The sequence below is a fragment of the Lissotriton helveticus genome, chromosome 1_1 (genome assembly GCF_964261635.1).
Source record: "Lissotriton helveticus chromosome 1_1, aLisHel1.1, whole genome shotgun sequence".
Lineage (NCBI taxonomy): Eukaryota > Metazoa > Chordata > Amphibia > Caudata > Salamandridae > Lissotriton > Lissotriton helveticus.
The window spans coordinates 917247511-917269563 of NC_136057.1; the positions used below are offsets into that span (position 1 = coordinate 917247511).

Consider the following 22053-nt stretch of genomic DNA (forward strand, 5'->3'; position numbering starts at 1 on the left):
GGAGCACCACATTATGCAGCAGGGTTGACTAAATTATGCAGCAGGGTTGACTAAATTATGCAGCAGCGTTGACTAAATTATGCAGCAAGAAAAGCCAAATTATACTGCATAATGTGGCACATGTTTTGATAGAATTACTTAATTATTTTGTCCTTTTCACACATGGTGCTACTGTCTGGGCAAAGATTTCACATTATTAATACCAGTTTAACAACCAAATGCAGAAACACGACTAGTTCACCTCTAGCAAGAACCTTCCCCTGTAACATATGGTCCATTTCAGCTAGAAATAAAATATTTTTTTGTTAAATCTGCAGATTATGCAGCAGATGATGGATTATGTGGCAAATCAATAATTGTGTGAAAAAGTCATACCTCTGTTTAATGATTGATATAGAGCAAAGGCTTAAACATAGAGGCAGGTCGTGAATAGTGGGTGCAAGTTGTATACTGACTTTTTTTGATCTGCCTGTCTTTTTTACAATGCGGTTTATTTACAAATAGGTCACAACACAAATTATGTATATGCAGGTGACTCCATAGCAACCTGCCTAACGAATATTAATTATGCAAGTCACAATGTGCGGCTCACTGTGATTGGCTGCTAATTCAGAGATGGGGACGTGCAAGAGACAGGTGACCTCATCCATCAAAGGGACAAGTGCTGATTTTTTAAAGAAAAAAATATTTTCCATTTTAGAAGAAAATTCTGAATCATGTTGTTGGCCTGTCCCTTCAAGACCATGCCTACGTCCCCGGTTCTAGCTTCACTAAGTTAATTTTGTTAAAACAGAACATGATAATACCTACATCGTAATGTATTAAATGTATCTATGAGTATTTCTATTGGTACTGTCTTTTATCTCTCCAGGGTTATAGACTAAATCAGCAACTATTACTCTAAAATGAAGACGAGCGAATGAGCTCAATGAAGATTGGTGAGTAACGTACTTACTTGCCATAGGCTATTCTTGATAATAGCCAACCTCAATCTGGTCCTGAAGAAGGCCCACAGACCCGTGAGGGCTACCAAGGGCCGAAACATGTCGACCTTCCACGATCTATCACCAGGTACGGTGGAACAGTAGCACTTCCACCATAGCACCACCCCGCACTTTGTAATCCTGCCCAATCCTCAGTAATTAAAGTTCCAAACTGAGGACACTCTCGCACTTTTTAGTACAACTGTCATAAAACCAGACTGTCCACCTCCGGGTGAAAAAAGGTGATCACTTGGAGAACCCAGTGTTCGAGGGATAAAAGACCCAATGATGAGGCTACTCACATAGATGACAGGGTGGAGAACAAAGAAATACTGCACCTCTTGTCGCATGTGAATGAGGGACTTCGATATACCAGAACCCTAGACCCTGGTAATAACGGGAATTTGTGAGTCATTCTCCTCTGATTTCTTTTATACCTAATGGAAGCTAAATGAATCTCTGCTTCTCCATCCCCCCTTTGAATAAACGAGACTGTCCCTTCAAGGCCCTCAACATGATTCTCACAGAGGAAGTCAGCCGCTTAGAGGGACAGCATACCTTTTGTGAAGCAGCTACCCCCGAACTTTGAGCTTGGTAATGGATCTATGGTTTGAGACTGTAATTGTGGTCACAAGCCATAAATACATACTTTGCAGCTTGTAAATTGAGGACTTCCCCCTTCACAGCTCCTCCTAGCTGCATTTTATAAAGGATTGCAAAAGTCCTTTTGCAGTTGCAACCCCTGTAATTTTGAAAATTGAAGGTTTTGGGACCACAAAAGGGCTTTGTATATCAGACCCCTACTCGACATGTTATTAATTTGTTGAAGCAGGAAACTATGAAACCATCCCTGTTGGCTGGGAATCAATTCCAGTTAAGTGGGGACATTTAGACATTTGTTGGACCACTGACAAGCCATTTTGATCTGTGGCTTCCAGACTAATAGTTGTACAGAGGGAGATGAGTATACCACTGTTTTTGCTCCATTAAGTTCTGGCATCCTGAATTTCAACTTTATGAACATAATTATTAAAAGAGATGATTTCGTGGAATGCATTGAACCAATTTACCTATGTTTGGCAGCCTCTTAGCCACTCGACAAATAAAGTTTTGGGCACTGGGTAGGTAGCAGTGCCAGACTTCCTATTGGATGTTTTATTCTAAATAAACAGTGCAAACATGAATGGTTTTAAAGTACGCTTTAAGCACCAGGGGTGGCTCCTCCGCTAAGGATAGCTCTTTGAGCAGGAAAAATAAAATGATAACATAGTTATTATCATTTTATTTTTCACAGGTTCAGGGCTGGTTTAGGGTGGGGAGGGGCTGGAGGCACAGGGGGAGGAGAGGTCTGCACACTTCAAGTGCGCAAGACTGCTTGGCCTGCTATCTGGGGGGCATTATACAGCGTGGTGGGGAACATGCCCAATCCCCCAGTACCCATCTGGGCACCGATCCATGGAACTTAGACCAATTAAAATGCTGCATTGCAGCATTGTGATTGGCTATGCAGAGCCTGGGTGCTTCCTGAATCCGGGTCTCCCAGAAATGCGGGGCAGAGACGCGGCTGGCGAAAGAGGTAAGTGCTATTTTTTAAAATTATTTTGTCCCTCCCGCCTCTCCACTCTCATTCCTTGCCAACTGCCACTGTTAAGCACACTTTAACCCCTTCGATGCTGATGACGGAACGGTTCCGTCATGAGCGTCGGTTGAGCTGTGCTCATGACGGAACCGTTCCGTCATGACTCCGCCCACGCAAGGCGGAGTCAGCATGGGCGGGGAATTCGCGCCGCACGCATGCGGTTAAAACCATTTGTTTTTACATTACTCAGAAGCCCTGCAAGTAGGAAACGTGGTCGGTAGGTCCACAGCAACAAATACCGACCCCCACAACACTGAAATCGGTCCGCACCCTGTTATTTAAGCTTCAGGAATTCTCATGAAAACCTCACTCTTACGGATTTATTCATTTATACTTCTGATAATGTTTATGGTACAGCCTTAATTAGTTGCACTAGAAAAAGAGCTATATTTGCTAATTGTAAATGTTTAACTATTTTACATTTTTTAGCTTTTGGTTTAATTCTACCAGGTTACTGAATTTTAACAATTTATTTCCTGTTTGTATATGTTATAGATTCGCATCCAAATCTCTTGTCTTCACACAGTGATTGTAATTTTGTTGACTTGCAACACACTCTAGAGTCTATTCACACATGCACTCTCGTACACACAGTGACAGAGGGAAACCTACAATTTACAGAAGGCATAGGCAAAAATGGCATTGCGGAGGACTAATCAATGTCAAATGGAATTCTCATCAGAGACGCACACATAGTTAATGCTCCCAAAACCCTTGAGAAAAAAATTAAATGTCTGAAACACACCAGTAGATTGCAGAATTATTTAAAGCATTTGATTCTATTAAATATATTATTACTTCCAAAACTATTGTTGCAGGTAAGTATTTTGTTTCTTACAATTTATTTTCAGTGGTGGGTTTGTGGTTCTTCAGAATGTACCAAAAGTTTAAGTACAAATTAATGGCTGTTTTGATTTCGGGAGTTTTAGAAATATGGGCCATTGCCCAAATAGCATAGGTTCCAGTAACTCTTCAACCACAAGTATCCACTCCAAGTAATGGCTAATATCTAACTTGAGCAAGACCCTCTACGCCGAAAAGAAATCTTCTGTACATTAACATAGGGTCAACCAAGACGCTCCTCTAGCCCAGACATGGATTCATTGCGAAAACACGTTCCACGTCCTTTCCTTAATGGAAATCTGATTCTGTATCCAATTTCAGGACTAAACTTCATCTCTAAATCCTCTTTACAAAAATGGAGAAGTGGAAGCAATCCACACCAAAGATATTTTATGCAATTAAGTTAAAATAACTATCTTTGTTGTATATTGAGAAACTTGGGGAACACGATGACACTTGCTTATGGTCCCCTGGTCCACCACAGCCTCCGCCACCAAAGTGGAAGACATCCACCCTAATTAAGTCTCTGTGCTGTGAATGGACAGGATTGCTATTGTGAGGGATGTGCTTCTACTGCAGAAAATCCGAGAAGGCCCCGAGGTAAGTGACCTGGACCCATCAAAACCTTCAGAAACGCCTGTCAACAACAGACATAGAAAGTTTAATACTGGCCTTGCTTTTCGGTAGCCAGACAGCTCAAACAAACCCGTAGTCTGCCAATCAGGAAATCCACCTCATCTAAGATTTGCACATACGTTTTAAAATCTATTTATTAGATTTTTTAATACAGTAAACATTTTTAAACAAGTTACAAATTATAATAGTCAACCCAGGAAGGTATGGATACATTCCGTGCATGTCGAGGGGCATGTAAAATCCATATCATAGGGGAAATGTGTACCTCAGGTTCAGAACTATAATAGAAATAGATGAGGTAAAAGCAATACTTTCATGCATGGTTTAAGAACAGAATATAAGACTATTGTCACTAGCATTGAATATAATATTTCATGCAAAATATATATATATATGTGGCAAGATAACACAAAACATTAAAGATTTTCTCAGTGAAATAGGTGATAAATGTGTAAGTCCTTTTATAGTCCATGTCATAGTTATATCGCAAACTATGCATCCATATTAATAAACACACTTTGGAGAAATAGGGCAAATAATACAAAGAATCATTATTGATTCTCATCCAGCGACATCATAAGATTTGGACACACTATGAGGGAAATGTTGTGTAGTACATAATATGCAACACTGAAGCCTTCGAAAAAGCGGTGCACAGTAGTGCTACACCCTATATATGACTAAAAAGCAAAAACTTGAAAAACATCAATAATCTTGTCGTAAAATTCAGCACAATTGAATTAAGAAAAACGTTGGTCAACCTCAAGGTAATAACTAACAACAGTAAACCAATGTTCTAAATGCACAGACTAATACTATGCAGACTGCTACCATGCATATTATCATAAACTCTAACCGGGCAGACAGATATTGCCTTCAAAACAGAAGTTGCTCTTTTGAGAAAATGTTTCCTTAATTATGACTTGCTGTAGTCTTGAGATCTAAAGAAGCAATAACAAGCACAATATTGTGCCAACTTTATTTTCTTCTCCTTGTTATCGATCTTTCCTCGACAGTAGGGTCCAATCAGAGATCCCGTCATCTGCGATCTGTGCTCTGATTGGAACCAGCTTTAGGTCAAAGGACGCTGGGAAGTAATTGAGAAAGTGGCTCGCACAGAAGTGCTCCAGCAGCTTTCCTTACCAAATACAAAGGGAATCAATGCAGACTGTAACATTTACAGTCTGAATTAAATGTAATGTCTGAACATTACATTTAATTTTATTTATAGATTTTACTGTAGTCTACAGCCATCGTGCATCACTGCCTCTTTCCCTCGCCCACAGTTGTTACAAACTGACGTGGCTTGACGGTTTATGATTGCGTTTAGCGTGCCCTAGGTGTAGCACTAAGCATCAGCTCACATTCATGGTTTTGTCCAAAGTTTATTAGAGGTTTTAATACAATAGAGGACACACTCATCAGTTCACATTCCCTCACTAACAGCATCCTGACCCGTCCCTGTACGGTTGGACTATACTGGTCAAGTAACCAATGAGGTATTTTCATTAGGCTTGATTAACATGCAACTAGGGAGAGTCCAAGATAACTATTAACCTTGCTCAGCCTAGGTTTAGAGAAGAAGCGACTCCAAACATTGATTTCCCCCAAAGATTCCCACCCGTCATAGTAATATGTTACCAATTTTATTGATTTTACATGTATTGTCTTCATTTTAATAACCACAATGTCTACATCTGCAATTACACTTAGTCATATACTCTAAACTAAAACTGGGACTTAGCATATTAATAAACGTTTTAAAAATAACAATGTGGATTTCATGTGTGTGTGCATCCTTTGGGAAAATGTATTCAAGTAACCTGCGTCTAAATAAAATATATTCTCCACAGTCTCTGGTATGAATGTTCAGTCTGTGATAAACATTCTCTCCAGGTAAACGATAAGAGATAATCTCATTAGTGTGACAATGTTACATATTTCTCTGTCAGCTCCTCCCCCAACACTTCATTGATATTATTTTGCTCTTTCCTGAAATCTCTGGCATATTATAGACAGTTGCACAACCTTGACTTCATACAGGGTAGAAGTGTTGGCCTTGAGCTCAATGCTTAGTAAGAGATGTAAAACTCCTTGATTATGTTTCATCTTCTTTTTTCCTTGTTTTTTAAAAGAGTAATTGCAAAGATTTTTATTAATCGCGCAATAAAGATTATTATTATTATTATTATTAGTAAGAGATGTGTGTATTTGTGTATCCTTCCGTGGTCATCATTGCAAATTGTTTGAAGAAGTATGATGTCTAAGTTTTAAGGTCACATTAATAAATTGGAGCTACGAAAAGCAGTTTTAACACTCATTGGACCATACAAAATAAATACCTTAAAACCGGGAGCCCTAGTTATAATCGACCTTTTTTTTACAAAGCTGGAATCATCAACTGAAATCCGTGACTTAGATGGTGTGAACTCCAGTGATTATCTGCAATGTTTATATTAGTGCTCCATGTGGTACTTGCTGTACTTCACACTCTCTTCATCAGTGCCATGGTGTTCCCAATTTCACAGCACTGTCCAGGCTATTGGACGTAAAACAACTACAAATGAGAGAATGGCCCAGCCCCCCACTGGAACATTTTGAAATTTAATTTTCAAAACGACTGAAGCATAGAAAATAATCCTCTCAAATTAATATAATATTCCAATTTAAATTGCATATTTAACCACTACAATTTAAATTTGACCACCAATTTACATTTAATGTGACCCTTTTAACTTTATTTGTCTTTAATGTCAATATTACAGAGACTTTGGATTATGTCTTGACATGTCTAAGAATTATGTACGTGTACTTTCTATGCCGGTTAGGAAGAGGTATTTAATAATGTGAGGGCCCTACCGCCTCTGGAACCCAGTATTCACTATGCATATCACGTCAACGCTTCAGTCTTCCTTGCTTTACTTTTTACCACTTCAATTGTAGTTTATCCAATTAGTGCACCTTTTGCTCTTTGTAGTTCATTTCCATGAAGCAAGTATTGGTTTGACATAGCTAACTTCAGTGTCACATGTTTCTTTTTATCTGAAATACGTCACCATTACTGTTTTAAAGTATCATAGTCACTTGTGACTTGTATTTCCTGGCAAAACCTTTCTTCCATTTGTGCAGAATTCTTCCCTAATGACATATTACCACTGATGGTTTTTTGAGCTAGGATTAATTTCAGAGTTATGGTAAATGTATCATATTGTAAAAAATGAAATGAAATACATTAAATGAATTATAATTCATTATATTAAAACATATTTAACATTTTTAACATTATTGGATTGTGGGTTGAGGTTAAGGTTAGGATATGAGTTATGGACAGAGCTAGCATTAGGATAAGAGAAATCACATTATCAAATTAGAAGAAAACATAATTTAAAACAATTACAGGTAATGTAATATAATTAAAAAGAAATTATGTTTTGTGTTATAGTAGATTAGAATTGTGTTATGATAAGGGTACCATAATCAGTAAAAAAAAATGTATTTTGTTTTTAATTTCAATATTTAAAGACTTAACACTGGTTATTGCTATGGTTGGCATTAAGTTTAGAGTAAGTGTCCCTTTTTTGTATTCATTGTTAGATTTAAATCAGTTTAAATAATAAAAAATACTAAAATATTGCATTGTTGAGTAATAGTGTCATGGTTAGGGGCAAGACAAATCATTGTATAAACATTTAGGTCCTGATTGCGATGTCAGTCGGAAAGCCTCCGACCGACAGTCAGATTCTCCTAGACCGTGTCGGAACCCTTCCGACTGACTCGGTCGGAAACAATTCTGACCGACTGATTACGATGCTCGCGGTCGGAAGGAAAACCATTTGGTCATTCCGAATCGGTTCCGACTGACACTCTGAGAATCCGAGTCTTTCGGAGACAATTCATACAGCTTTCTGGACAGTGTTTCTGACCAAATGATTACAATGTCAGATTCTGACACCCTTTCCGACTCGGTCTGTCTGACACGAAAAGGCTGTCAGATACTGACTTTGGGGGCCCCTAGGTTTGAGGTCGAGGTGGTACCCAAGGTACCCTCCTGTAAAACTAGGCACAGTGTGGCAGGCACCTTGAGCCTGAGTTGTCGGTTGGAACACAGGCTCCCATTGAAGTCAATAGGAGTCCTTCCGAACGGTGTTCAGGGGCATCATAATCGGTCGGGCGGAACCGTCAACCACGAGTCGGTCGGAACTGAATCCTTCAAGGAGTCGGGCGGTTTATTTTCCGACCGACATGGTAATCAGGCCCTTATTTGAATTTAATTCAATGACATGAAATTATTATTATAATTACATATCAATATAGGTTAAAAGTAGGGTAATATTACATTATTTATTTTATTTTTACTTAATGGATAATAATAAAATAAATGGCAAAGTAATACGAAAATAATATTATTCGTAATAGATAGTGTTAGGGCTAGGGTTTAGCATTATTAAACAGGTAAATATACCACGATGTGTTAAGCTGATGGTAAAATTAATATTAAAAATGGCCTTATGGGGGGGCGTGGCTTGCAGCCAATGAAAATAGCCGCAGCCTGAGAGAGCTCCGCGATCAACGGTGCTCTCCCCACATAATTCTGCGACTAATCCGGTGGCTGTACCAAAGCTGAGCGACGGAGGCTGCTCCGGAACGATCAGGCCACGGATGCTCCAAGTTTCAACTCACTGTGAGCTAACGGCGGCGACTGACACCGAGGGACGGCACCGCAGCCCATGAAGAGAAAGTGAGCCGGGGCCTTGCGTACATCGGGCGCCACCCGTGGTGAAGGGGAGATCGACCCAACCCACCACAGATAATATCAAGCTCGGGGAGCGAATACGGCTGCACTGCTCACAACGAGATAAGCCCCGCTGGACACTGCACGGGTCGAAGAACTGCAGACCCAGGAAAAAATGGAGTGCGGTTGCTGCGCTCACCGGAGGGACTAAGCAGAGCACGAACACCATATTGGGGCCTGACCAAGACCTCTCATTGTGGCCCAAGCCACTGACAAAGCGCGGTCTTACGCGCAATCCCTGCAGCGACTACTTGTCCAGCGGGGGGCCCCTCATGTCGCCGTTACAACCCTGATTGTCTGCCGTGCACGGGAGACGCCAGTCTCAGGTATTCCACGTCTGTTGCGGCGGCGTTGGTGCAGACCTGTGATGAGGAGGGGTCCGGCCGTGCAGGCGCTGCAGCAAATGGATTTCTGGAGCTGATTTTATCTGAACAGCGCGCCCCACAGCCGCTTAATCGTGTCCTCTTGGCTGGACTATCCTATTGTGGCACAGGATACTCTGTTGGCCAGGGTTTGGGACCTGCTTGTAACCCCTACTCTCCATTAGACAACGGGTAGTTGCCTCCATAACACCTGCTCGGTATACCAACTGCCTTGCTTGACCAGTGATAGAACAGGGAGGCGCTGACACAATAAACTCTTGCAACACTTTCTGCCTGATTGACGATAACAAAGTGACACGAAGACACAGCACGAACCACGCATCAGGGCTGGAACGAAGCATGTGTGCCAGCAACAGCTGGTGAAGAGGTGTTAAAGGGACACAGGAAACCCGAAAGGCCACGCGTGGAGGAAATGCCCCCCCCCCCAGCGACCTGCTGCGACGCTCAGTGATCAAGACGTCATGGGTGGCCGAGGCCAACGTACAGTGCAAAGTAACGAGCTGGATAAATATACATTCCACAAGGAACAGCCAGACACACCGACTATGCCGGCAGACAGTGGTGGCAGCCCACAGCTTGAAAAACCTAAAAAAAATCACTCTGCAGGACATAATAACCACCCTGACCCAGGTACAATCCTCTATCAGTACAATCTCCACAGACATTACACTTCTTCACGCCGATGTATCAAAAATGAATTTAAGGATCGCAGAGGTGGAAAATACCACAGCAACTCTCTCCACAGATCCAGCGGCTTTGCAGAGGCAGGTGCGACCACTGGAACTAGCAACTAAACAAATGGCTAAGCTTGACGACCAGGAAAGCAGATCGAGATGCAACAATATACATCTGGTCGGGGTACCAGAGAGCGCCTAGGCGCCGGCATTGGATCTCTTTGTGGAAGACCTTGTCAAAACTCAACTGCACCCACGTGGACAGTCCAGCTTCTTCTCAGCGCAAGTTGATCCCCCACTACTTGTGGATAACAGTACAGTGACCCTCTACCTGGATTACACAGCGGCAGTAACCAAGCAGCACCGTAATTTTCTGGACGAAAAGAAGGAGCTGCGCAATCGAGAACTTAAGTATGCAATGCTATTTCGGGCAAAGCTGAGTGTGGACGCAGAAGGAAAAACCTAGTTCTTCACAACCCCGGAGGAAGCCCACGACTGGCTCGAGGGATGGCACCCTGCCACGGGACCCTGAAGGCAAGGACCTAAACAGAAGCACCAACCCACGAAATCGGTGACGTCAACATCAAGAGAGATGGACACTTTGGGAGGCTCACAATTAAATGCAGCTGAGAACTCAGACTAATAACACGCCTCATGAACAATGGGACTTAATGGGAGACAAACAAACTAGCAAGCCGCAAGGAATCGACAACAATGTGCTGCGCTGCTGGGATTCCGCTGGGAATCCGCTGGTACAGGATAAGCTGGAGATCCTACACGGCGATACCAGAGACAGTTACTGCCAGAGCAAAGACATTCTGATGTGAACATTCAGCCCCTGCAGACGGAGGAGATTTTTAAGGGGGGTGCTCACGAAGATCGCTATGTAGCTCTCCCCCCTAATGCTAGTATAAAGTTATGGGATATAAGCACTCTCCTAAGTTAGGGAAGCGGGTTGTTCTAAGTCCACTGTGTAGAGAGGCAGGGAGGGGGTAGGGATAAGTTTAATGGGATTATTGTTTGTTATGGTACAGAACCGTAGTGTGATAATCAATGGCATGCAGGGTAGCAACATGATGTACATATTGCAGAGTGCGCCTCCCTCCTACCCGTGGGATGACATGTGAGAGACGAGTAGATGCACCGACAGACGACTCAACTACACAGTTAATGACCCTTGAGATGTCACACCTCCCTCTGACAGTGATATCATGAAATGGAAATGGTCTGGGTGACAAAATAAAATAAACGCTTCCCACTGATACTGAAAGGGTCCTGGACGGATGACATGGGACGATTCGCGGCAATAGCTTGTCAATGGGAGAGGCAATCTTATAACATGGTATCTATTTGCCTCCCAACGACTCTGCACCAGACATCCTTCCCGGCCCTGGGAAAACTCCTACTGGCACTCCCGCAGGGCGACTCATTATGGGGGATGACTTCAATGCTACGATGGACGCATCCATAGATAGAAAGCCCCCTAGAGGTCCAAGTAGCGCAATCTCAAACTAATAGAATTTGCGGAGGCCCTAGGCCTCATTAACGTCTGGCACATCAGACACCCACAAGAGCGACAAAACACCTTTTACTCGGGCGTACATAACAGTCTTTCAAGGATCGATTACATATTTACATTGGCAACGGGATTAGAAAGGGTAACAGAGATCTCACATCTACCTTGGGGCATTTCAGACCACTCACCGGTACTCATTACGTATACATCATACACCCCGGGATGCCGCCATATGTTCCTTATCTACCCAGGCTATCTTAAGAAGCACCAGATTGGGAAAGAACCAATCAAGGCAACAGACCAATATTTCGCGGAAAATGAATACACAGTTTTGTCTTCGACGACTCTGTGCGAGGCATATAAAACGGTGCTACGGGGAAAGGCCATCTCACTAATTACAGGACATAAACAGGTCAAACGGCAACAGATTGAGACCTTGAAACAGGGCATGAGCTGCATTTAATGCAACAGGAATACAGGGCATATATGCATGGGAAGAGGCAAAACCCAAACTTACCAGTACGCAGCACACTATTTATGAGCTAGGTGACGAAGCAGGCAAGATTCTAGCATGGCTTGACAGGAAGGAAAAAGTGAGCATGTGGGTGGCACAGCTTCGGTTGGGGACTGTGACTAAAACCACAGACCCACAACAAATAGTAGACACATTAGCGGTTCATTACAAACAGGTGTATACACTTCTGCCCACAGCCACAATAGAGGAGAATCTAGCCTTCATCAAAGACATAAAGATGGCCATGGTAGTACAGGAGGCAGCACAAGCTCTGGAGGCCGTCTGACCAGTGAAGAACTCACGCTTGCACTAGGAGCATTGCATACGGGCAAGACTCTAGGGCCCAACGGCATACCTGTAGAACTCTACAAGAGGGCAGAGCCACAGCTTATACCACACCTGCTAAATATGTACGAAGATAGTTTGGAGAAGGGGGAACTGCCAAGGGATCAGCGCCTAGCCACAATAGTTGCAATATACAAGCTGGGCAAACCACTGCAGGAATGTGTATCTTACAGGCCAATCTCCTTGATAAATGCTGAAGCCAAAATACTTGCTAAAGTACTAGCCATGAGATTACAACCGTATCTCACAACAATAATCCACCCAGACAAATCCAGATTTATGCCGAACCGCAACACAGCACTTAATCTACGAAGATTACATAGTGTCATGGCGCACAAGGAGACTATTAAGGAGGACGTGATCATACTGTCCCTAGATGCCCGTATGGCATTCGACTTCGTCTAATGGCCCTTCCTTTTTGCGGTACTCTGCCACCTGGGATTTGGCCCAAAATTCTGCGCGTGGGTGCAGCTGTTATACATGGCACAGGTGGTCGTAAATGGTCGCATCTCGGCGGACTTCCCCCTGGTTAGAGGGACAAGACAGGGTTGCCCCCTGTCACTGCTCCTCTTTGTGTTGGTATTGGAGCCATTGGTGGCATGGATACGACAGGACCAGGTCATCCGAAGGTGGATTGGGCGGTGGGCTGGAAAAACCGTATTTCGCTATATGCGGATGTTATACTATTATATCTAGCATCCCCTGCACGCTCTTTTAATAGCCTACTGGATATATGCGCGGGATATGGGCAAGTCTCCGGCTACACCGTAAATTGGGCAAAATCACTCCTCTATATACTTCATGGTCGTCCGCCAAGGCTCCCACGTCACGGCGAAGCAGATTGCAGCTGATGGATTCGAATATCTAGGCATATATATATAACACATCAGAATGCGCAATTTATCGCAGAGAACCACGCACAGCCCCTGGCGCGATTCAGCCGGGATGTCAAGCACTGGTAATCTCTACCACTCACATTATTGGGGAGGGCAGCCCTCTTTAAGATGATGGTGCTTCCCAGATTGGTATATGTTCTACAGAACATGCAGCTCCCAATCTCCCCCACATACTTTGCAGCAATAAACGTTGAAGTCACCAATTTGCTGTGGGACGGCAAGTCTACCCGTACAGCCGTGCATAAACTAGTGAGAGGCTGGTACGATGGTGGCATTGCCCTCCCCAATATAAAAACATATTACTGGGCATCACAGCTCACTGTAGTAAATCAGTGGATACATGCACCGCACGACGAACTGGCGTTCCGCATGGATAGACACCTCCTAGAAGCAGAGGGTATCATGGGGACACTATACAATAAAACTAGAAGGATGGTGCTCACAGGCCCAACAGCACACACCGTCCGAGTCTGGTTTGAGGCACAACGAACGATGGGATCGGAGGGAGTCATAACGCAGGCCACACCATTATGGGAAACTCGACGACTGGTTGAACGAAGAAATACCAAGAGGTTCAGACAATGGGATCTGATAGGCATCTCAAGGGCTGGCACAGACGGAAACCTTCCGATAAGTGCAGGTCAGACATGCACTCATGGGAGTAATTCCATCTGGCACACAATTACGAGAGGCCTCACCACTAGAGGACAGACCACTTAAGTAAAAAAGCCATTTCCCAAACCTACCGTAAAATAATAAACAATCAGCCGGACCCCACGGCAGCCCTTGTGATGGGAGACAGAACTGGGAATGCTGGACGAAATGGACTGGCAGGAGGCAATCGCGTTCCCGTTGAAACTGAAATTAATACAATCAAAAATTTTGCACCGCACATACTACACCCCAACACTTTTGCATAAAATGGGCACTGCGGACACACCGCTCAGCCTGCGACAATGTGGCGCATCAGGCAGGTTTTTTCACATGATCTGGGACTGCCCAAAAATCACTCACGGTATTGGGAGGCAGTTATGAATACAATCTCACAGGCCGCAGGAGTTACGGTTCCGCCAAAACCTAAAAGATTACTTAACATCTGGGAACCTACGAACCTCAATCACACGACTCAAGACTGGGCGACGCTAGGGATGACATTGGCAAAGCGAAATATAGCTCAGAACTGGGGATCGAGACAGACTCCTACCCATCGCCAGTGGTGTCGAGATATGGACAATGCAATGATAACAGAAAAATCTGTCTATGTACATAGGGGATGCGCCAAAAAATGGACTCGGGTATGGGGCAAGTGGAATGCCTTCCGAGGAAATATTTGTGAGCCCCCACAAGAAGAATCATTGTCAGATGTCAGTTACTGAAAGACCAAAGAGAGGGTGCTATGTAGTGCATGTGATCCTGTACAGAAATGTAGGTAAAGGCACACAAAACAAACCTTTTTGCCTTATATGGCAGATGTACAACGTTTGTATAAACATTTGATACACCATGTATGCTCCCTGACATAATGATGCACTGTACCGTTTATTTGTTCATTGTGTCAAAACAATGTGTTTTTTTTAAATGGCCTTATGAGGTGTAAGATGTGACGGAAATGTTTACGTAAAGGTAGTAGAGGTAGTGGTGGAGGGGTAATATAATATATGCATCTCCGAATATGGTAAACATGCAGAGTAGCGACGCCCCTCAGGAATTTGGTGTCCAATTAAAAGGCATTATTTTAGGTAACAGATGTTTACTGGAAAGATTTTGATGTTTCAACTGCCCCTGGATAGCTAAGTTATTTTCTTGCAAGTTAATAAATACCTATATTGACAGAAGATATGCAGACGTACCTATATCTTTAAAGTCAAGGACTAGAGTAATAATAGTCTTGAGATCAAAACCATGCTTTTCAAAAACAACTTACATTTAATGGATTATAATAAAACCACAAGTTATAGTAATGCAAATATTAAGTTGTCACAAACTAGGCTTTGTGTTTTCTGCAACATTAACATTATTAACTAACATGACAATGTTATCTCTGCGGGAATATGCATTGACGATGTATCTAAAAATAAAAGCTCCGAAATGTGGACCTATAGATTGCCTAGATACAGGCAGAGTACATTTATCAATAGTTATATAGTTAGGGAGAGAGGATACATAGACAGACAGACAGACAGACAGACAGACAGACAGACAGATAGATAGATAGATAGATAGATAGATAGATAGATAGATAGATAGATAGATAGATAGATAGATAGATAGATAGATAGATAGATAGCTGATAATTATAATACTAGGCACATTTATAAAGCGCATGGATACACTCGGCAAGTGTGTCCCAGCGCTGCGTTGAAACTGCACGAATTCCGCACCCGACAGCCTCTCTACCTAGTTATCCCGGGGGAAAAGAAACTCTCTCAGGCCTCCATCCGGAGGTACACGGGGAGTTTGTTCAAGTGCTCGGCAGCCAGCAGGCGGTAAGAGCGTCCACCCATTTTAGCTCTCTTGGTGGCAGGAACGCACATCAAATCCATACCACTTGATCTTAGTTGGCGTGTAGGGACCTAGGGGGTGAGTAGCTCCGACATATAGGAGGGGGCAGTCCCCTGCAGGATGCGATGGCAAACACACATTGCCTTAAACAGGACTCTCTCCCTTATCGGCAGCCAGTGGAGTGCAGCCCATGCTGCCTTCGCCGAGGCCCTCCTCGGGCGAATAAGAACCAGACGTGCTGCTGCGTTCTGCACCCCCTGGAGTCTGAGCATACACTTTATCGTAGCACCCAGATAAAGAATGTTGCCATAATCCAGGCGCGATGTAACCAGGGCATGGACAATTGCTTTCCTGGCAGCAGTCGGTAGCATATCCAGGGTTTTGCGGAGGACCTTCAGGACTCCAAAACAGGTGCCTGCCACATGCCTGGTTTGGTACTCAAAGCAGAGCCTTGTGTCCAACCGCACCCCCAGATTCTTTGCCTGCGCGCAGGAGACAGGCGTAGTACCCAAGCTCTGAGGCCACCAGGCAGATGACCATACCGATGGAGCTAGCCCCACCACAAGCAGCTCGGTCTTATTGCCATTCAACTTCAGGCAGTTGTTAGCCATCCATGCGGCCAGTTCTTGTAGGCACGCCACGAAGTTGAAGGCTGCCGTGTCCGGTGCCTGTGTGAGGGAGACCACCAGCTGTGTGTCATCGGCATAGGACCCGACCCTGATCCTAAACCCATCAGCGGTCTCCGCTAAAGGAGCCACGTATAGGTTGAACAGGGTCGGGCTCAGGGTCGATCCCTGTGGTACCCCCTGTCTTAAATCGATGACTTTCGAGTAATGGGAGCCCTGCCTCACCTGGAAGCTACGCCCGACAGAAAGATTTCAGCCAGCTCAGGGCACTGTCCGACACACCTCTTTTCTTCAAACACTGCACCAGGGTGTGGTGGTCAACAGTGTCGAAGGCGGCACTAAGTCCAACAGGATCAAGGCCGCCGTCTGGCCTGCGTCCACATATTGCCTGATGGTCTCAGTGGCAAGGCGGATTACATAGAGTAGCAGGCTCAGAATCTAGAGTGTGTGGGGTGCAGGAGATTAAATCTCCCAATATGCACCGTCAGCTGCATATTTACCACTTTCTCCGTCACCTTGGCAAAATATGGCAAGAGAGAGACGGGGCGAAAATTATCCAGTTGGTCTGGGCCTAAATGAGGATTCTTGGGGAGCGGTAGTACCACAGCTTTCTGCCAGCAACCAGGTACTGTACAGGTCCTAGAAGAAGTCTCCACCAAGTGTCTAATATGTGGCTCCAGGATATCCAGGCTCCCTCTAAGTACCGTAGGGGGCGCCAGGTCTCTGGGAGAGCCCGATTTTATACGAATACAGATTTTAATTAACTCTTCTGGGTGGGGCATGGAAAAACTCTTCAACCCTTCTCCCTCACAGACATACTGTGTCTCCTCCGCCAACTCCTCTCCTAAACGGGCGGAGTCGGTGAAGGTGGAGTATATTTTCTCCACTTTGTCCAAGGAAAAAGTCTGCCACATGGTTACATAGCTCTTCTGATCCTGCAGCCGGAGCCGCTGATGTAGAACAGGAAGATATCTCCTTATAGACCCTAAACAGTTCCGGTGTAGAGTTGCCAGCCGATCCAATTCTCTCCAGATAGTATAGTGCTTTTGCTTTCCTAATGAGCCCGTGGTAGCTCTTCAATGCCTCTTTATACTCCCTCCTCCCCTGGTCAGAGAAATCTTTCCTCCACTGCCTTTCCCGGCATTTACAACCTGCTTTGGCCGTTCTTAAGGCGTCAGAGTACCAAGGAGCAGATTTCTGTGCTCTACCCGGTAATTTATATGACCAGGGGGTGGTGCTGTCCAGGGCTTCCGTAATCCGCCTGTCTAAGTTTATGCATACCCCTTCGGCATCTGTGCCGCCAGGTAGGCCCCCCAACGAGAGGACGCTGCTAAACTTTTCCTGTGAGAAGCCAGCCCATTTCCGACACACTATGCCCCTTTTTGCTTTTTCCCGTGTCTTTGGCCCCGGCAATCTCATAGCAAAAGGGACCAGAAAATGATCTCTCCATACAACAGGGAAAGGGGGATAAACAACTATATCCCCCCAATTTGCAAAAATGGGGTCCAGCATATGGCCCCTCAGATGGATAGGGAAATCAGACATTAGGCTAAGTTGTAAAGTGGCCATTTTCTGACAAAGTTCACCCGCCACCGTACAGCAGCCATCATCAAAATGTAAGTTAAGATCGCCCAGCACTAAAAGTTTGTCATACCGTAGTGCTGGTTGAATAAGGTGATCAATCTAACTAGAGGAAAAACAGTTAGCGGGGCCAGGAGGTCTATAAATAAAGAGCCCTTTCACAATATAGTTCGAGTCCACCTTAATTGTAAAGACCCCTGACTCACTGTCGGCAATAGCGATAGACTCGAGAGTGCATTGAGTATGATGCTTAAAAATTATCGCCACTCTGCTGCCTCTAACAGAAGCTCTATCTGTTCTGGTGATCGCATAGCCCCTGGGTAGTGCCTCAACAATAGACGTCCAGTCTGTGTTTCCTAAGTGACCAGCAATTCAGCAAACAGCATTTCAAGAGAGGGTTTATCTCATCCACCTCACTCCCCACCCTAAATTTGAAAGGACAGTGCCTGCAATCCCTGCTCTTCCCGCCTCCCATCAAACTGTGTCTGCACAGATCCGCAATCGGGGGGGCGCAGGGTGAGCAGTTCCAGGAAGCTGTACTGTCGCTTTACTGCGGCACAACCAGGGGTTCTGGCCCTGGGCCCCGGCCGGCCGCGGCCAGGCGCAGACGGGCTAGCCTTTGGCGAGCCAGCGGCACGCCCGCTGCGTGCATCCACTGCGCGGTCGCTGGAGCATCTGAAAAAATAGCTACCTACTCCCCCGCAACTAGACCACTAACCGGTCTTCCGGAAGGGCCTGGCTCTCCCTACCCCGCCCTCCGAGCAACGGTACTGGTTACCGCGTCGGACCGGGGCGGGTAGGAATGAGGATTGAGCCCAGGTCACCGAGCCACAGGAGGTAAGAGTGTCCCCAGTGCTTGCCCCCGCAAAATGCCCAGATTAAAAGGCCAAATGTTAAAAATAACAGTGCAGGATTCGTACGTTTAATAAAAGAATTCAGTCAGTAAGTAGCGTTACCAGCAGTAAAGGGCCCTGCCAGAGCCCCACTCACAGCAACGCACCCGCTGCACCACGCACCTTTATGCCTGCCTACTCCCCCGCATCTAGACCGCTAACCGGTCTACCGGAAGTGCCTGCCTCTCCCTACCCCTCCCTCCACGCAACGGTACTGGTTACTGCATCGGACCGGGTCGGGTAGGAGTGAGGGATGAGGCCAGGTCACCGAGCCACAGGAGGTAAGAGTGTCCCCAGTGCTTGCCCCCGCAAAATGGCCAGATTAAAAGGCCAAAGGTTAAAAATAACAGTGCAGGATTCGTACGTTTAATAAAATAATTCAGTCAGCAAGTAGCGTTACCAGCAGTCAAGGGCCCTGCCACAGCCCCATTCATCGATAGATAGATAGATAGATAGATAGGTAGATAGATAGATAGATAGATAGATAGATAGATAGATAGATAGATAGATATACTGTGAATTGAACACATCTGGATGGAGAGACAGTTCAGTGGGGGAAGAGAGTGCTTAATTTGAGCCGGTGGGGTTCATTGGCATTCGTTTTTGGGGTCTGGTGCTTATTTTTCCTCAGCGGACATTTACCATGAGCAAGAGAGAGAAAAACACACAAAAGGGAAGGAAAAGGAAGCAAAAGAAAGAAGGGAAAACGTCACAACGGTAAAAGGCAGAAACCTGCAAGAGTTAAATAAAGGGGTAAGAGTTGTCTGGAAGTGGATTAAAGAGGTATGAGGTGGATTCTGGAACATGAAGATTTGGTACTGTGTGTGCTCATGTAATAGTGCTGGCTGCGGGCTACTGAGCAGATCTTTGGGCCCGGCACTCATTCCTTTAAAAATAAACAACTGAGGGAGGTAGAAAAATAAGACAGACAGATTTTACCACTCACTTGCTGATTGTACCTACTACAAGCCCTAAAATCAACGTAAACTCATCAGTAGAACAAACATTGCCATTTATGCATCCGCACTTTGAAATAGCAGAGGATGTACCATTTTTATTGTTTCTTTATGGCGCTTAATTCACTCCTTTGGTCAAGGAACAAATATTCATTCATTATTTACTTCTTTTCTGGACTGTTAATGCTCGGAAATGCTAAAACATTTTTACTATTTCCGAAATGGAGTATTGGATCAATCTCTTACTTAAGTGTGCACCCAATCATTTTGTACCTTCATGAACAGAGCCCCAAAGCATTGTCACCAGTGTTGCACTAATCTAAATAACCCGCCAATTTAGAAAGTGGCACTTAGTGTTACTACAGATTTCCAAAGGAAGGGCTGTAAATATGCAGTTATGGAAGTGTTTTGTATTTGATTTGATCTACTTAATGTGCAATGATGTGTCTTCTCTTTGCAGGGTATGGCACCGGCTTCGTCAACGGTCTGAGGCCAACAGTAACCAAACACAGACAGCACACGCCCTCTCCCAAAAAGACAGAAGAAAGGCAAGATCCACCCGAATCCAATTACATCTGGTGAAACTAAACTTGAACCTGTTTTTCAACACTCAGTTCCGAGCTATTTACCAACAAGAAATACAAATGTGTCAGTCTAAAGTGTATTAGCTTCATATATGTCACTGAGCTGATATATACAGTTTCCTTTACATTGCAGTTTCTTTTTAGGCTGCTATTCAACTTTCGTGCCATATTTCAACAAAATGAATTTCAGCTGAACTTTTTCTTTAAAAATGATGTCTCAGATTGTACCTTACAAGGATTACAAACATGATTTGCTTTACATCTGAGTCATTGATCATTGATGTTGGGTGAGTTGTGTTAGATGTTGACTTGGACGACAACTATTTTATTTCCATTTATTTTGACCTTCTAATAATATAGAGAGTTTATCAATTTTAAAAGTTAATACAATATTTTAAATTCCTACATTTGCAGAGAAGTGTATTGAAAGACACTGACTGTGGCATTTAAACAATATAATATATTGTAAACAACCATGCAGCACTATAATGTATGGGCATTTTCAATTTGAATTTCGATTTCAAAACAATGTATTGCTTATGTAATGAGGTTTTTCTATGAAATGTTTACTGTTGTGTACAAAATAAAGTTGCCTACTACATTTTACATAGTCAATGTATCTGCTTCATGAGAACCTATAGCATTTACATCACTGCTGCTTCTTATCTGAGCTGTCATATGCAAATAAATATAAGGGGAGCATAACTGAAAATTGATCAGCAGTTCTGACAGGTATACACATGACGCACTATGATAAGCTATCACTGTCAGACAAATGTACATTTTTATTGCATTGCGGGAAAAAGTGAGGGGAGCCCTGCGTGGTATTATAGTTCAAAGAAAGAATTATTTTGTAATTCAGAAAACAATCAAATAGTTATATCTTGAGAAAACAGCCTCGAAAACAGTTGAACATTGTAGAGGTGATGTTTCACATTTCACATTTTTGGAAAATGATTGCCACTAGGTGAGTCAACTTACTTGACATTTATGGATTTAGACTCTTTTTAGTAAAAAAATTTCTGGGCAGTACTGATAGCGAGGAATTAAATATCTGACTGGTGCAGAATGGTACCACTTAAACTACTTTGGGGTATATTCACAAAGACGGGCGATAACTATTGCCATCGTCCGTCATCGCAAGAAAAGTTAACGCGGTCCAGCCCTGATTAATTTTCAAGCCTGCGGTACATGGCGATAGTAACAGGGAAGGGGTGTCAAAACCCACGTACTAATCATCACGATGGCGAATTAAAATCCTGCGTTAGCCGGCGATACGTTGTGAATGGCCAGTTATCAGCTAAGAAGTCCCATCATCACTACTTTTAACTCCCAGCCCAACATTGCCCCTGCTGGAAGCCAGGTGAGACTGGCAGCATGGTGACTGCGGCATTCAGCTTCCTCGAATTCTGACCATTTGTTTTAACCAAAAATACTGTCATTTTAGTGGTGCTAACTTACGCAGACACCTTCCATCTGGAATACCTGCATCTTAAAAGGCTCCTGGCTGTGTTTCCTTCCATGCTGCAGGTAGTCGTCCTGCTTAACACCAGCAAAGGCAGGTGTAAAATCCCTGGTGCTACCGCAGGTTATCCCCTGTTTTTGCTTTGCTTCGCAGATCTGGCAGTTCGTTGTGAATGTGGTGTTGTGGTTTTCTCAGGTGTTTTTGCACGGGAACGCCTACTCTGCA

At 44.0% G+C, this 22053-nt stretch overlaps 1 protein-coding gene across 2 annotated transcripts in view; it reads left to right on the forward strand.

Annotated features, from left to right (window-relative positions):
* WIF1 (Wnt inhibitory factor 1) overlaps positions 1-20964 on the forward strand; it is a 291963-nt gene extending 270999 nt beyond the window's left edge. For both annotated transcript variants that reach the window (XM_078655873.1, XM_078655872.1), the window contains exon 9: positions 20240-20964. In XM_078655873.1, coding sequence (XP_078511999.1) covers positions 20240-20361 — 122 coding nt within the window. In that variant the 3' untranslated portion in view covers positions 20362-20964. The remainder of the gene's footprint in view (positions 1-20239) is intronic.
* Positions 20965-22053: the final 1089 nt, after the last annotated feature.